Raw genomic sequence first — 15,237 nt, forward strand, 5'->3', positions numbered from 1 at the left:
AGTTATTAAATAATTTCTAAAATTCCAAAGGTATAGGTTTAAGCCCTTTTAAATACTATATAATTCCTTGTTTGGACTAAAATCTTGGAACCATTTTTATTAAATACTAAAGAAATTTATGAGTCCAACAAAATTGGTCTCATATTTTTAGCATTTTTCTAGGATTTCCTATGGATTTTCAAAGTCTGGTAGAAAAAGAAAAAGAGAAAAGGTCAACAGTACTGGGCTCAATCTGGCCCGAGACAGCCTACGACAGGCGAAAGCGCCTGCGCTGACGACTTTGCGCAAAGGCCCCTGGCGATTTAAACAATCTGAACCGAGTTCGTAGCACTATTTCCATGAGTCACTAACAATTACACCGAGACCCTCGCACTTCTATTCCTTCACAACGCCAGGTCCACGACGATGAACGACGGAGCAGTAGCTCCAGCGAGCTTGTACCGGCCAAGATACGTAATGATCGGTGTTCAGAAGTGGTTGACACCTAATTTGACCTCTAACAATCCTTTCCCCTCAACCAATTTTAAGGTTCTAGCCCCTAATCTCTTTGCACACGGTGATCGTGCGATCAACGGATAACTTGACACGTTACCGGTGATCCTATGAGTTCTAGCTCAATCGGCCGGGTCGAAGCATCAAGGGCACATAAGGGTACTGAAACGAGGAAACATAGGGGGTGAATGGACCTATAGAGCGTTGGCCACGGCGAGCTCACTCACACGGTGTTCTTTGGCCGATTTGGGGGAAATCCTAAATTGGAGCTCTCTGGTGAACATCCGAGACACGAGTGGGTGCGCTGGATGCTTGAATACCTAGCGGAGCTAATGGCATGCTCAATTTATTGGATTCATGAGCGGTGGCGGCTAATTTGAAGGAGACACGCGGCGGCCGGAGAAAGGGAAGAGCATTGGCGCAAAGAATTTGTGGAGTTCACCGGTGCAATGGCTCCACAATTGTACTCTTAAGTGCGCCATGGTCACTATCGCACAGTAACAAGCCACAGCATGGCACAACCGAGGTCACTGGAGTTTCCACGGTGACACCGGTGGTCCGACCACGTCGCAATGGCTACCGGCGCGGTGATAAGCCTCTGCTGTGACCAAATCCACGCCCCCGCGCTATCTTTTTACCTCCCCGTGAATATCCACTGCGTGCCAAACACGAATCACGGCGACCGGTGTGAATCCGGGCGCGCGGATGACCGTGTGACACCCCAGGTGTCAATTTCGCGTTATGTCGGGATATTTATCCTAATCTCGGATGCTCAGTAAAAATTTCTATTTCTCGATCGTGTATATCTCTGATTATCCAGATTTCTCATTCACATCTCACCAAATTCGAAGTTAATCAGTCTCACGGAAGGCCAAATTTGGAGCCTGTTAAAACTTTTATTCTCGACGAATGCAAACTCGGAAATCATTCTCGAATTATAAATCTCATCTGAAACTCATTTAATCAAACTCTCGACGACTGTTATTTGATCTAAGCCCGAGTCTAATTCCTCGAACCTCGATCGATGTCCGACTATTTTAATCCGAGTCCGTACTCTCAGACGGAATACTCAGTATGTTGTCCTCTAATAAATTTTATCCGACTCGGCCAAATATTTCATGTCCGAACCGAACTCAAAACCCCGTATCGACAGCGATTTTAAAATATCACGATTCGCCTTATCCGACTAAAAATCCAAAGCCGATCGAATCTCAGGACGATTTATTTTCGAATCACGCGTAGGTAATTATTTTCGAGCGAAATCAAATTAGACTCTCGACCGAATTAATCGCTCAACCTTCCGTTCGTCCGAACTCTTTTCGCTCTATTTTTCCGTAGCGACGAATTCCGCGAGAGCATTTTTATTCCGGAAAATAAATTAGCGCAACCCGATAACGTGTTTGGGCCAGCCCAACCCAGCCCATTTGGCCCACTAAGGAAACCCTAACCCTAGCCATCTTCTATAAATAGGGGTGCTCACTTGGAAATTTTCCACTCCCACCCCTCAAAAATTTCCAGCCGCCACTCTCTTCTCCTTTCTCCTTCACGCACGCCAGAGCAGGGAGCAGCCACTCCCATGGATGGCGCCCAAGCCTTCTTCCACCTCTAGCCGGACCTTTGCCTAGCGCCCCCCTGCTCTCCCCTTGGCCGCTGCTTTCTCTGCGTGTGCATGGTTGACGGCAGGAGCTCCTCCCCTCGGCCAGCCATGGCCCGGCGCCCTCCCGGCTCCTCCTGCGAGCGGCTGCAGCAGGGAGCTCCCTCTCCTCCCATGGCGTCCTCCCCTTCTTCCCAACGTGCAAGAGCAGGGCGCCCCTTCTTCCTCCCGCATCATGGCAGCAAGCAGCTTCTCCATGCCGAGCTCGCCCAGCAGCCAAGGACGCCCCCTGCCACTGCTCCAAATGGCAAGCTCCATATCTGCATGGAGCCGAGCTCTCCCATCTCCACCAGCCGGCTCCCCTTCCTCCTTCCCCCTTCTTTCCCATGGCCGAGCCCTAGCTCCGGCCAGCAGTTTTGAGCACCCTTTCTCCACTGCGCCTGCCTTTCTCTGCTGTCCACGGTGAGCAGCCCAGCAGCCGAGCGCTCCACTGTTGAAGCTCCCTCGACGGCGCCCTTTCTTCTCCCCCATGGCCACAAGCAGCTCGCCCCTTTCCTCCAGCCACGCCCTCCCTGTTCCTCTTCCACGCAGCGCGGTTGGCTCCCTGTCCATGGATTGCAGCGAGCTCGCAGTTGCCCATGGCCGCGAGCCCTCTGCCGATGCCTCCTCTCTGCTGCTGCGCAGTGCGCCGTTGACGCTCGCTGTGTGCTCGACGAAATGTGCAGCAGCCTCGACAGCTCTGCGCGCTGCCGGCTTGCTGTTTTGTTGCGCAGTGAGCAGCACGCCGTGACGCCCGTCGGTGGTTTGCTGTTTTTGCGCAGCCCCGTCGTCGTCGTTGTTCACCCCCGGCGAGGCCACGTAAATCCTTGTTCAATTCCGCATCGGTATTATTTTCCTATGATTAATTGTGTGTGTGTGCTGTTTTGTTGTGTTTGGTGGAGGAGAGAAACCCCGTGTTTTGCGAGGAGAAGGCAAGCCGCTCAACGCTCGTCGATGGCGAAGCTATGCACAAATCGGAATCACCGTCGTTCTTGCAAACGCCGTTTGGGTTTGTTTATGGTGAGCCGATGCATGTCGCTCTCGATCGACTCGATTAATTATTTTGAATGCATATGTGTAAAATATTTCGGTTATGCGCATTGGTAGGATCGCGTTTGCGGTTAGAGAGCAAGAGGTTATTTGATGTGTGCGATTTGTAGTTAGTCTAATTAGGTTTTGGTCGATGACGTGCATGGGTTATTATGCGTGTGTGAATATGTGCGTGAAATTATAATTGTATAAATGAACGCTATGTAGACGAAAAGGAAGTAGAACAAGAACTCGGATGTTTTTATCTCTTGGTAGGAAAAATATGCGATTAAGATGAGGTGACGGCATGCCGTAGTGGTCGTCGCCTTCTCTATGTTTTCGAGTCGGATAAATACCATAGGCAATTAATTGTTGATACCCAAAGATTGTTAGAAACAAGTAGTCGTGCTCTACCTATTGCGTCAAAGGAAATATGGTGTGTTGATTAATTGGGAGCTAAGTGACCTAATATAGAAAAGTAGTTAAGAAAACTAATCGAATTACTTTTAGCTATATTTTAATTTAAGATGTCTAAAATGGTGAAACTAGTTTTGTTGGTCTCATGGTGTTGTGATTGAGAAAAATATGAACTTGTGTATGAATTACTATTTTTTTTTCATGTCGTGTTAGCCAACTCTTGTTAAATAGAGGAATTCAATTGCGTTAAGTAATTGTTATATGTAGGTGTTTCCAGTACTTCAAGTGGTTGCAAGTTAATTAGTAGACTCTCTATGTGACGCTAGGTGTCTATGTAGAATTCTGAAAATTATGGTGCCCCAAATTGTCGAGTTAGAGGTTTAATTCGATCAATGCCGATTAAGTGGTTGAAAATAACTAGTAAAGAAGTTGTAGATGTAAAACTGGAAACTAGTATGCATATGTCCTCGTATGATGTTGTGGTACCTTGATGACATAAAAATGATCATGTGTTGCGAGAGGTAAAGAGTTTAGAATTAACTTATCGTCACATGCTAATTTACATTATTAAAGTGTATCTTTCATGGTAACCAACTTACATAACATAAGCATGTGATAGTTGTGTTCGATAACCAAATCATTGCAAATTGGAAATGAGAATTTGTACTAACTGTCCCTGATTGTGCTTGATGATTGAGTTAAGTGTTCTTGTGCTTGCAAGCTGAAAAATTCCTGCATGTATAGTTTGGTTGTGCAATTAAGCTAGTAATACAAAATGACCTGGATAAAAATTAGTGAGTCTACTTGTTAATCCTCAGTTGATTATTTTAACTCTAACAAATGGTAAAGTGTCAGAATACTTCAAGTCTCTAGAGCAAGACAATTCTTGACTTATATAGAAGCTGAAATTTATTGATTGCTGTTTGGACTGCACGTACTGTTTTCTGTGTGCTGTATGTTTGATGAACTAAATTGTGTTTTCGGTAAATATGTGCTATAGAAAAGTGGTAGATAACTTTATTATCTTGCTGGTGTTAAAATTTGACAGCCATAGGTCTGACCGTTTAGGAGTTGTGCTTTTTACAAATTCAGTAACTGAATCTGTCCAAATTCTGTACAGATTTCAGAAACTGCATTGTTTGCTCAATTTAATGTTGCAATCTGTTCATGGTCGTTATAAGAAAGTTGTAGATGCTTTTCTGCTCTTGCTTGTGTTAAAATTTCATAACCACAGGCCTGATAGTTTAAGAGTTATGAATTTTACAAACTGCTTGTTGTGTTCTGTCCACTCACAGAACAGATTTCGAAAACTGAATTGTTTGATTCAGTTCAACATGGAATCACCCCTTGGTGATTATAAAAGTTGTGTAGTACTTTTTCTAAGCTTTCCAAAAAGTCTTGGATCACTATTTTTGGTGATCTGAAGATTAAGTTAGGGATGTTTAAAGTCTGAAGACTGAATCTGTCCAATTCTGGACAGCAAAGCCTTCTAGTGCCTTTTATCCTTAGTTAAATATGGAATCACCTTGAGATGTTTATAAATAATTTGTAGAACATTTAATTAGCTTTCCAGAAAGTCTAAAATCACTTTGTTTGGATGTCTGACTCTTCAGTTGTGAATTTTTGAAGTTGCAAGCCTGAATCTGTCCAAATCTGGACAGAGCTGCTGTGTTTGCACAATTCGACTTTGCTAAGTGTTGAATCATGTTGTGATGAAAATACCAAAATTGTAGAGCACTTTCTAAACTTTCCAGAAAGTCATAGTTTACTATTTTTGGATTAATATTTGAAAAGTTATGATTAAAACAAGTAACTGCTGTCCTGCTGTCCTAAAAATCTGCACGTGCTCAAATGAATGTTTAGTTCACCATTTTGGCTAAAAATGCTTAGTTAGCGCTTAACGGACATAGACTTGTGATGGCTAAACTTAGGTTAACATGTGTTCCGTGATTAATGTGCTTGCTTGCTGTAGTTGATTGTGATAGATGAGTCCATCGACTTTGATGCATCGGTCCTCTGTTAAACTTGTGTGTGATGCTTTTGTGTGATCAATAGAACTAATGCAAAGTCGTAACAATTAAATAAATGTGTGTACCTGTGATATCGTATTTGTGTTGCGTAAATAAATAAAATATGGTCGTCTTGTTAATGGTGTTAATGATGAACGCCGATAACGTACGAATAGCTAGCGCTTGCGTATAGTCGTTGTGTTGTCTTACAATTAAATGTTAGTTTGCTACCATGTATTTATATAGCTTGTGATATTTTTCATTGTATTCATACATATGCATCCTACATCTCATTTAGGACCGAGAGGTGACGACCGTGCAAGTGATGTGGTGCCAACCACAAGATGCAGTTGGTGGACGTACTGAAGGATGGTGGACTTAACCAGTGGATGCTCGCCAAGCGAGTACCTCCCCCAGCAAACACTACTTAAGTGTTAAATGAAAGGCAAGCCTCGGTTTTATGCATAACCGTTATATATGCTATTTTACTGCACTTAATGTTTGTAGGCTTGTACTGTGCACTTAAGTGTAGGAGTTGACTGAAACCCTAGTTGCATGAACTCAGGACTCCTTTTGAGATGGATACTAGTATGCTAGGTCGAGTAGCTGCTTTGCTAATTAGGGATCTCGGTAGAAGACGAGTGATTTTTCTAGCACTCGCGCGAGGTCAGGAATTGGTTGTATCCACTTTGATAACAGAATGATGATGGTCTGTGGACACGGGTCCATGGGGACGCGTGGTCTACGAGATGAAAATTGGAATAAGGATTAACGTGCGGATACCTGTGTCAAGCGTTTGAACGTACTAAACACATACCGAGAAATATGGTAAATCGGTAAGCCTAGTACCTGAGTGAACCTGCCCGTAGACTTTACCCCTCACGCGACCTGAGACGTGGTCTCCCATTCCGGTTATGGTGGGTACAAGTGCGGTCACTGCACGACGGCAGTCGGGGTCAGTGAGGCATTGTACGCCAAGGCGGTGAGCCCTGATCTGTTGCCAGGGAATCGACGGGGACTGTTGATGTGTGTGGGGACGGAGTGCCCCTACATATCGTGTGTTTAGGTTTACCTTGCAAGGATAAAAACTCGATTCGAATCGTCTGCTTCTCGCAGCTAATGAGACTGCTTGATCCATTGTACTGCATTGAGTAAAAAGTGGAAATGAGGTGACTGGCAAAAGATGTTGATTGATAAAATGTTTGATACCATGTATGAATAGCTAGGTACACATCTAGTAAAAAGGATCATACTAAAACTTGAAAAGCTAAAACTTGATTTTAGACTCAGGTAGTGCTTTTGGCAAACCAAACCCCTCAGCCAAACAGCTGCATGTCTAGAGGTAGAGGAGTAGACTCCTCACACCGGGTAAGTCTAGCTGAGTATTAGTATACTCAGCCTTGCTTGTGGCATAATTTTTGCAGGTTCCCTTAGGATGATTGGTTGATGGTGTGACTTGGCCTTCATCCCTGCCACCGGGATAGACGGTCGAGAGGGTTATTGCTTCCGCAGGAGAGGACCAGGAGTAGTAGCGTGGCCAGGCTTCGCCATGTTACTCGGTTTTCTCTGTCAGTTATTTCCGCTGCATTAAAATTTATGATTATTATTTTTGAAACTCCGATAATGTAATCACCAATGATACTTATTAAATTTGTGGTATTATGTTTTATTGTATTTCTCTGTGCCTCACCTTCGTGTGAGCTAGTGGTATTCGATCCTGGATTAGTGGCTTTATCGGACTAGATCCGAGGGACTGACGGGTTATTCCTGTTTAAGTGTGTTGCTGCCCTTAAGGGTGCGACTTGGGCACTTAAGCTGGAATAATTCGGGCGGTTCCGCCACAGCTGGTATCGGAGCGAATACCATCACAGAGAAGTCAATAAGTCATGATTACCAACCTTTTCTAAAAGTAAAACTTGCTAGAAACCAAAGTTGGATAGATATCAGGACGATAAGGATAGACCTAGGACGTGAAGCCTTAGGAAATAGATGGGTAGCTAGGTGGCTATTTATATAGGCCATAAAGGCTACTACTACTATTAATAAGGATGTTGTAGAAGCATCCGAATAATTAGTTAGGTCTGAGAAGACGACTAGAATGAGCATGCATCATGATTGTCGCATTATAATGGTCTCTTGTGCACCAACCTGCTTCTCTCACCTTTATTCCAATAATAAAAACTTATGAATAATGTGATGTACTGCTATGTTAGAAATGCCTTACCTCGTGTCAGATTGGTAAGTCTTGTTAGGTCGTGTTATGTGTTTCTCTTGCCTTGCTATCTAGGTGGTATTATAAATGTTCCCCTTTTTGAAAAAAAATGTTGTTTGTTTCCTCATGAAAAGACCCCCGCCCAAACAACCTTGAACTTAGCAAGTGAAACCTCCTTAGGAAAAAAAAATTCATGCTTGTGTTGGCATTTCCTAGCCCTTGAGTGTTTTATCCTTGAAGTTACACCTGCACAGCTTATAGACCCCCACAGTTTGACCGCTAGACCAACCCAAGTCTCCTTGTGCACTTGTGTCAAAAAATATATATTTGTTGTTGGTGTCTAGTGGCGCAAACCCTATCAAGGTCATGTTTCTTTCCATAAATCCTTGCCCCTAAAACTTCATAGCATCTCTGTCGATCATCCTAGCTGATCCTGTTTGCCTTTCTCTCCTTTTGCCTGGATCTGGTAATCCTTTTTCTCGTAAATCATGTTGGCTTTATCATCCGAATCTCCAGATCCCTTATTGACTCTGCCCCGTTATCTGGTTATCTGCTATAACCTGTTCTCTCATTTCTGATCTTGCTCATACTCTTTCTCTAAGGATCATGACGCTTGTTTTATCAACTTGTCTCCAAATGGCATATCCATTTGGTTCAATGGATTTGATTCTTGTCTTTAGTTCTCTCATGTCTATACAAGCTCTTCAATCTTGATCTCATGGTTGGTTCGTCCTCATATCAAATCTCGTGCTAATATCTGATCTGATAATCTCCATGTTGATCATCAAATGGTTCTCTGGGTTAAAGAAAATTCTCATGTGATGCTCTTTTGTCAGCAATCTCTGCTTCAACTCCGGTCACATTCTTATTTTCTGAGCCATACTCTCATGGGCTCCATCTATCTGTGCTATGTGGATTTCTCATTGGTTGCGTTTGGTAATGGTATTATGGCTAACAACTGATGGTGCCGCGGACCGAGAGCCTACTATGGTGCACACATGGTTGAGCTACTCGGCACGCGCTGGTATCGCGGTTAATAGTCGTGGTCCATTACGAGACTATACTGATGTGTTATCTTTTGTGGACACTCTCGGAATGATCGCTGCATTTTGTCTCGATATGTCGCGATATTCTAATCATATCTGTCTTCAGTATCTTGTCAGATACCCTCTCATGAATTTGCATCTATCTTCAGTCTGGGAGTTACATGCTTCTCCACCCTTAAAGATCCTCATTCGAATCTCGGGACGAGATTCTTTTTAAGGGGGAAGGCTGTGACACCGCAGGTGTCAATTTCGCGTTATGTCGGGATATTTATCCTAATCTCGGATGCTCAGTAAAAATTTCTATTTCTCGATCGTGTCTATCTCTGATTATCCAGATTTCTCATTCACATCTCACCAAATTCGAAGTTAATCAGTCTCACGGAAGGCCAAATTTGGAGCCTGTTAAAACTTTTATTCTTGACGAATGCAAACTCGGAAATCATTCTCGAATTATAAATCTCATCTGAAACTCATTTAATCAAACTCTCGACGACTGTTATTTGATCTAAGCCCGAGTCTAATTCCTCGAACCTCGATCGATGTCCGACTATTTTAATCCGAGTCCATACTCTCAGACGGAATACTCAGTATGTTGTCCTCTAATCAATTTTATCCGACTCGGCCAAATATTTCATGTCCGAACCGAACTCAAAACCCTGTATCGACAGCGATTTTAAAATATCACGATTCGCCTTATCCGACTAAAAATCCAAAACCGATCGAATCTCAGGACGATTTATTTTCGAATCACGCGTAGGTAATTATTTTCGAGCGAAATCAAATTAGACTCTCGACCGAATTAATCGCTCAACCTTCCGTTCGTCCGAACTCTTTTCGCTCTATTTTTCCGTAGCGACGAATTCCGCGAGAGCATTTTTATTCAGGAAAATAAATTAGCGCAACCCGATAACGTGTTTGGGCCAGCCCAACCCAGCCCATTTGGCCCACTAAGGAAACCCTAACCCTAGCCATCTTCTATAAATAGGGGTGCTCACTTGGAAATTTTCCACTCCCACCCCTCAAAAATTTCCAGCCGCCACTCTCTTCTCCTTTCTCCTTCACGCACGCCAGAGCAGGGAGCAGCCACTCCCATGGATGGCGCCCAAGCCTTCTTCCACCTCTAGCCGGACCTTTGCCTAGCGCCCCCCTGCTCTCCCCTTGGCCGCTGCTTTCTCTGCGTGTGCATGGTTGACGGCAGGAGCTCCTCCCCTCGGCCAGCCATGGCCCGGCGCCCTCTCGGCTCCTCCTGCGAGCGGCTGCAGCAGGGAGCTCCCTCTCCTCCCATGGCGTCCTCCCCTTCTTCCCAACGTGCAAGAGCAGGGCGCCCCTTCTTCCTCCCGCATCACGGCAGCAAGCAGCTTCTCCATGCCGAGCTCGCCCAGCAGCCAAGGACGCCCCCTGCCACTGCTCCAAATGGCAAGCTCCATATCTGCATGGAGCCGAGCTCTCCCATCTCCACCAGCCGGCTCCCCTTCCTCCTTCCCCCTTCTTTCCCATGGCCGAGCCCTAGCTCCGGCCAGCAGTTTTGAGCACCCTTTCTCCACTGCGCCTGCCTTTCTCTGCTGTCCACGGTGAGCAGCCCAGCAGCCGAGCGCTCCACTGTTGAAGCTCCCTCGACGGCGCCCTTTCTTCTCCCCCATGGCCACAAGCAGCTCGCCCCTTTCCTCCAGCCACGCCCTCCCTGTTCCTCTTCCACGTAGCGCGGTTGGCTCCCTGTCCATGGATTGCAGCGAGCTCGCAGTTGCCCATGGCCGCGAGCCCTCTGCCGATGCCTCCTCTCTGCTGCTGCGCAGTGCGCCGTTGACGCTCGCTGTGTGCTCGACAAAATGTGCAGCAGCCTCGACGGCTCTGCGCGCTGCCGGCTTGCTGTTTTGTTGCGCAGTGAGCAGCACGCCGTGACGCCCGTCGGTGGTTTGCTGTTTTTGCGCAGCCCCGTCGTCGTCGTTGTTCACCCCCGGTGAGGCCACGTAAATCCTTGTTCAATTCCGCATCGGTATTATTTTCCTATGATTAATTGTGTGTGTGTGTGCTGTTTTGTTGTGTTTGGTGGAGGAGAGAAACCCCGTGTTTTGCGAGGAGAAGGCAAGCCGCTCAACGCTCGTCGATGGCGAAGCTATGCACAAATCGGAATCACCGTCGTTCTTGCAAACGCCGTTTGGGTTTGTTTATGGTGAGCCGATGCATGTCGCTCTCGATCGACTCGATTAATTATTTTGAATGCATATGTGTAAAATATTTCGGTTATGCGCATTGGTAGGATCGCGTTTGCGGTTAGAGAGCAAGAGGTTATTTGATGTGTGCGATTTGTAGTTAGTCTAATTAGGTTTTGGTCGATGACGTGCATGGGTTATTATGCGTGTGTGAATATGTGCGTGAAATTATAATTGTATAAATGAACGCTATGTAGACGAAAAGGAAGTAGAACAAGAACTCGGATGTTTTTATCTCTTGGTAGGAAAAATATGCGATTAAGATGAGGTGACGGCATGCCGCAGTGGTCGTCGCCTTCTCTATGTTTTCGAGTCGGATAAATACCATAGGCAATTAATTGTTGATACCCAAAGATTGTTAGAAACAAGTAGTCGTGCTCTACCTATTGCGTCAAAGGAAATATGGTGTGTTGATTAATTGGGAGCTAAGTGACCTAATATAGAAAAGTAGTTAAGAAAACTAATCGAATTACTTTTAGCTATATTTTAATTTAAGATGTCTAAAATGGTGAAACTAGTTTTGTTGGTCTCATGGTGTTGTGATTGAGAAAAATATGAACTTGTGTATGAATTACTATTTTTTTTCATGCCGTGTTAGCCAACTCTTGTTAAATAGAGGAATTCAATTGCGTTAAGTAATTGTTATATGTAGGTGTTTCCAGTACTTCAAGTGGTTGCAAGTTAATTAGTAGACTCTCTATGTGACGCTAGGTGTCTATGTAGAATTCTGAAAATTATGGTGCCCCAAATTGTCGAGTTAGAGGTTTAATTCGATCAATGCCGATTAAGTGGTTGAAAATAACTAGTAAAGAAGTTGTAGATGTAAAACTGGAAACTAGTATGCATATGTCCTCGTATGATGTTGTGGTACCTTGATGACATAAAAATGATCATGTGTTGCGAGAGGTAAAGAGTTTAGAATTAACTTATCGTCACATGCTAATTTACATTATTAAAGTGTATCTTTCATGGTAACCAACTTACATAACATAAGCATGTGATAGTTGTGTTCGATAACCAAATCATTGCAAATTGGAAATGAGAATTTGTAGTAACTGTCCCTGATTGTGCTTGATGATTGAGTTAAGTGTTCTTGTGCTTGCAAGCTGAAAAATTCCTGCATGTATAGTTTGGTTGTGCAAGTAAGCTAGTAATACAAAATGACCTGGATAAAAATTAGTGAGTCTACTTGTTAATCCTCAGTTGATTATTTTAACTCTAACAAATGGTAAAGTGTCAGAATACTTCAAGTCTCTAGAGCAAGACAATTCTTGACTTATATAGAAGCTGAAATTTATTGATTGCTGTTTGGACTGCACGTACTGTTTTCTGTGTGTTGTATGTTTGATGAACTAAATTGTGTTTTCGGTAAATATGTGCTATAGAAAAGTGGTAGATAACTTTATTATCTTGCTGGTGTTAAAATTTGACAGCCATAGGTCTGACCGTTTAGGAGTTGTGCTTTTTACAAATTCAGTAACTGAATCTGTCCAAATTCTGTACAGATTTCAGAAACTGCATTGTTTGCTCAATTTAATGTTGCAATCTGTTCATGGTCGTTATAAGAAAGTTGTATATGCTTTTCTGCTCTTGCTTGTGTTAAAATTTCATAACCACAGGCCTGATAGTTTAAGAGTTATGAATTTTACAAACTGCTTGTTGTGTTCTGTCCACTCACAGAACAGATTTCGAAAACTGAATTGTTTGATTCAGTTCAACATGGAATCACCCCTTGGTGATTATAAAAGTTGTGTAGTACTTTTTCTAAGATTTCCAAAAAGTCTTGGATCACTATTTTTGGTGATCTGAAGATTAAGTTAGGGATGTTTAAAGTCTGAAGACTGAATCTGTCCAATTCTGGACAGCAAAGCCTTCTAGTGCCTTTTATCCTTAGTTAAATATGGAATCACCTTGATATGTTTATAAATAATTTGTAGAACATTTAATTAGCTTTCCAGAAAGTCTAAAATCACTTTGTTTGGATGTCTGAATCTTCAGTTGTGAATTTTTGAAGTTGCAAGCCTGAATCTGTCCAAATCTGGACAGAGCTGCTGTGTTAGCACAATTCGACTTTGCTAAGTGTTGAATCATGTTGTGATGAAAATACCAAAATTGTAGAGCACTTTCTAAACTTTCCAGAAAGTCATAGTTTACTATTTTTGGATTAATATTTGAAAAGTTATGATTAAAACAAGTAACTGCTGTGCTGCTGTCCTAAAAATCTGCACGTGCTCAAATGAATGTTTAGTTCACCATTTTGGCTAAAAATGCTTAGTTAGCGCTTAACGGACATAGACTTGTGATGGCTAAACTTAGGTTAACATGTGTTCCGTGATTAATATGCTTGCTTGCTGTAGTTGATTGTGATAGATGAGTCCATCGACTTTGATGCATCGGTCCTCTGTTAAACTTGTGTGTGATGCTTTTGTGTGATCAATAGAACTAATGCAAAGTCGTAACAATTAAATAAATGTGTGTACCTGTGATATCGTATTTGTGTTGCGTAAATAAATAAAATATGGTCATCTTGTTAATGGTGTTAATGATGAACGCCGATAACGTACGAATAGCTAGCGCTTGCGTATAGTCGTTGCGTTGTCTTACAATTAAATGTTAGTTTGCTACCATGTATTTATATAGCTTGTGATATTTTTCATTGTATTCATACATATGCATCCTGCATCTCATTTAGGACCGAGAGGTGACGACCGTGCAAGTGATGTGGTGCCAACCACAAGATGCAGTTGTTGGACGTACTGAAGGATGGTGGACTTAACCAGTGGATGCTCGCCAAGCGAGTACCTCCCCCAGCAAACACTACTTAAGTGTTAAATGAAAGGCAAGCCCCGGTTTTATGCATAACCATTATATATGCTATTTTACTGCACTTAATGTTTGTAGGCTTGTACTGTGCACTTAAGTGTAGGAGTTGACTGAAACCCTAGTTGCATGAACTCAGGACTCCTTTTGAGATGGATACTAGTATGCTAGGTCGAGTAGCTGCTTTGCTAATTATGGATCTCGGTAGAAGACGAGTGATTTTTCTAGCACTCGCGCGAGGTCAGGAATTGGTTGTATCCACTTTGATAACAGAATAGAATGATGATGGTCTGTGGACACGGGTCCATGGGGACACGTGGTCTACGAGATGAAAATTGGAATAAGGATTAACGTGCGGATACCTGTGTTAAGCGTTTGAACGTACTAAACACATACCGAGAAATATGGTAAATCGGTAAGCCTAGTACCTGAGTGAACCTGCCCGCAGACTTTACCCCTCACGCGACCTGAGACGTGGTCTCCCATTCCGGTTATGGTGGGTACAAGTGCGGTCACTGCACGACGGCAGTCGGGGTCAGTGAGGCATTGTACGCCAAGGCGGTGAGCCCTGATCAGTTGCCAGGGAATCGACGGGGACAGTTGATGTGTGTGGGGACGGAGTGCCCCTACATATCGTGTGTTTAGGTTTACCTTGCAAGGATAAAAACTCGATTCGAATCGTCTGCTTCTCGCAGCTAATGAGACTGCTTGATCCATTGTACTGCATTGAGTAAAAAGTGGAAATGAGGTGACTGGCAAAAGATGTTGATTGATAAAATGTTTGATACCATGTATGAATAGCTAGGTACACATCTAGTAAAAAGGATCATACTAAAACTTGAAAAGCTAAAACTTGATTTTAGACTCAGCTAGTGCTTTTGGCAAACCAAACCCCTCAGCCAAACAGCTGCATGTCTAGAGGTAGAGGAGTAGACTCCTCACACCGGGTAAGTCTAGCTGAGTATTAGTATACTCAGCCTTGCTTGTGGCATAATTTTTGCAGGTTCCTTAGGATGATTGGTTGATGGTGTGACTTAGCCTTCATCCCTGCCACCGGGATAGACGGTCGAGAGGGTTATTGCTTCCGCAGGAGAGGACCAGGAGTAGTAGCGTGGCCAGGCTTCGCCATGTTACTCGGTTTTCTCCGTCAGTTATTTTCGCTGCATTAAAATTTATGATTATTATTTTTGAAACTCCGATAATGTAATCACTAATGATACTTATTAAATTTGTGGTATTATGTTTTATTGTATTTCTCTGTGCCTCACCTTCGTGTGAGCTAGTGGTATTCGATCCTGGATTAGTGGCTTTATCGGACTAGATCCGAGGGACTGACGGGTTATTCCTGTTTAAGTGTGTTGCTGCCCTT

At 43.5% G+C, this 15,237-nt stretch overlaps 2 protein-coding genes across 2 annotated transcripts; both read right to left on the reverse strand.

The window, feature by feature from the left end:
• Positions 1-1,899: 1,899 nt before the first annotated feature.
• Positions 1,900-3,139, reverse strand: LOC118476940 (uncharacterized). Its single transcript, XM_035967322.1, has one exon. The coding sequence runs from the start codon at positions 2,696-2,698 to the stop codon at positions 2,114-2,116; it is 585 nt and encodes a 194-aa protein (XP_035823215.1). The 5' UTR covers positions 2,699-3,139; the 3' UTR covers positions 1,900-2,113.
• Positions 3,140-8,426: 5,287 nt separating this feature from the next.
• On the reverse strand, positions 8,427-11,002 carry LOC109946034 (uncharacterized). Its single transcript, XM_020552596.3, has one exon. It carries the CDS (start codon positions 10,557-10,559, stop codon positions 9,975-9,977), a length of 585 nt encoding a protein of 194 aa, XP_020408185.1. The 5' UTR covers positions 10,560-11,002; the 3' UTR covers positions 8,427-9,974.
• Between the last annotated feature and the right edge of the window lie 4,235 nt (positions 11,003-15,237).

Source organism: Zea mays, chromosome 4 (assembly GCF_902167145.1).
Source record: "Zea mays cultivar B73 chromosome 4, Zm-B73-REFERENCE-NAM-5.0, whole genome shotgun sequence".
Lineage (NCBI taxonomy): Eukaryota > Viridiplantae > Streptophyta > Magnoliopsida > Poales > Poaceae > Zea > Zea mays.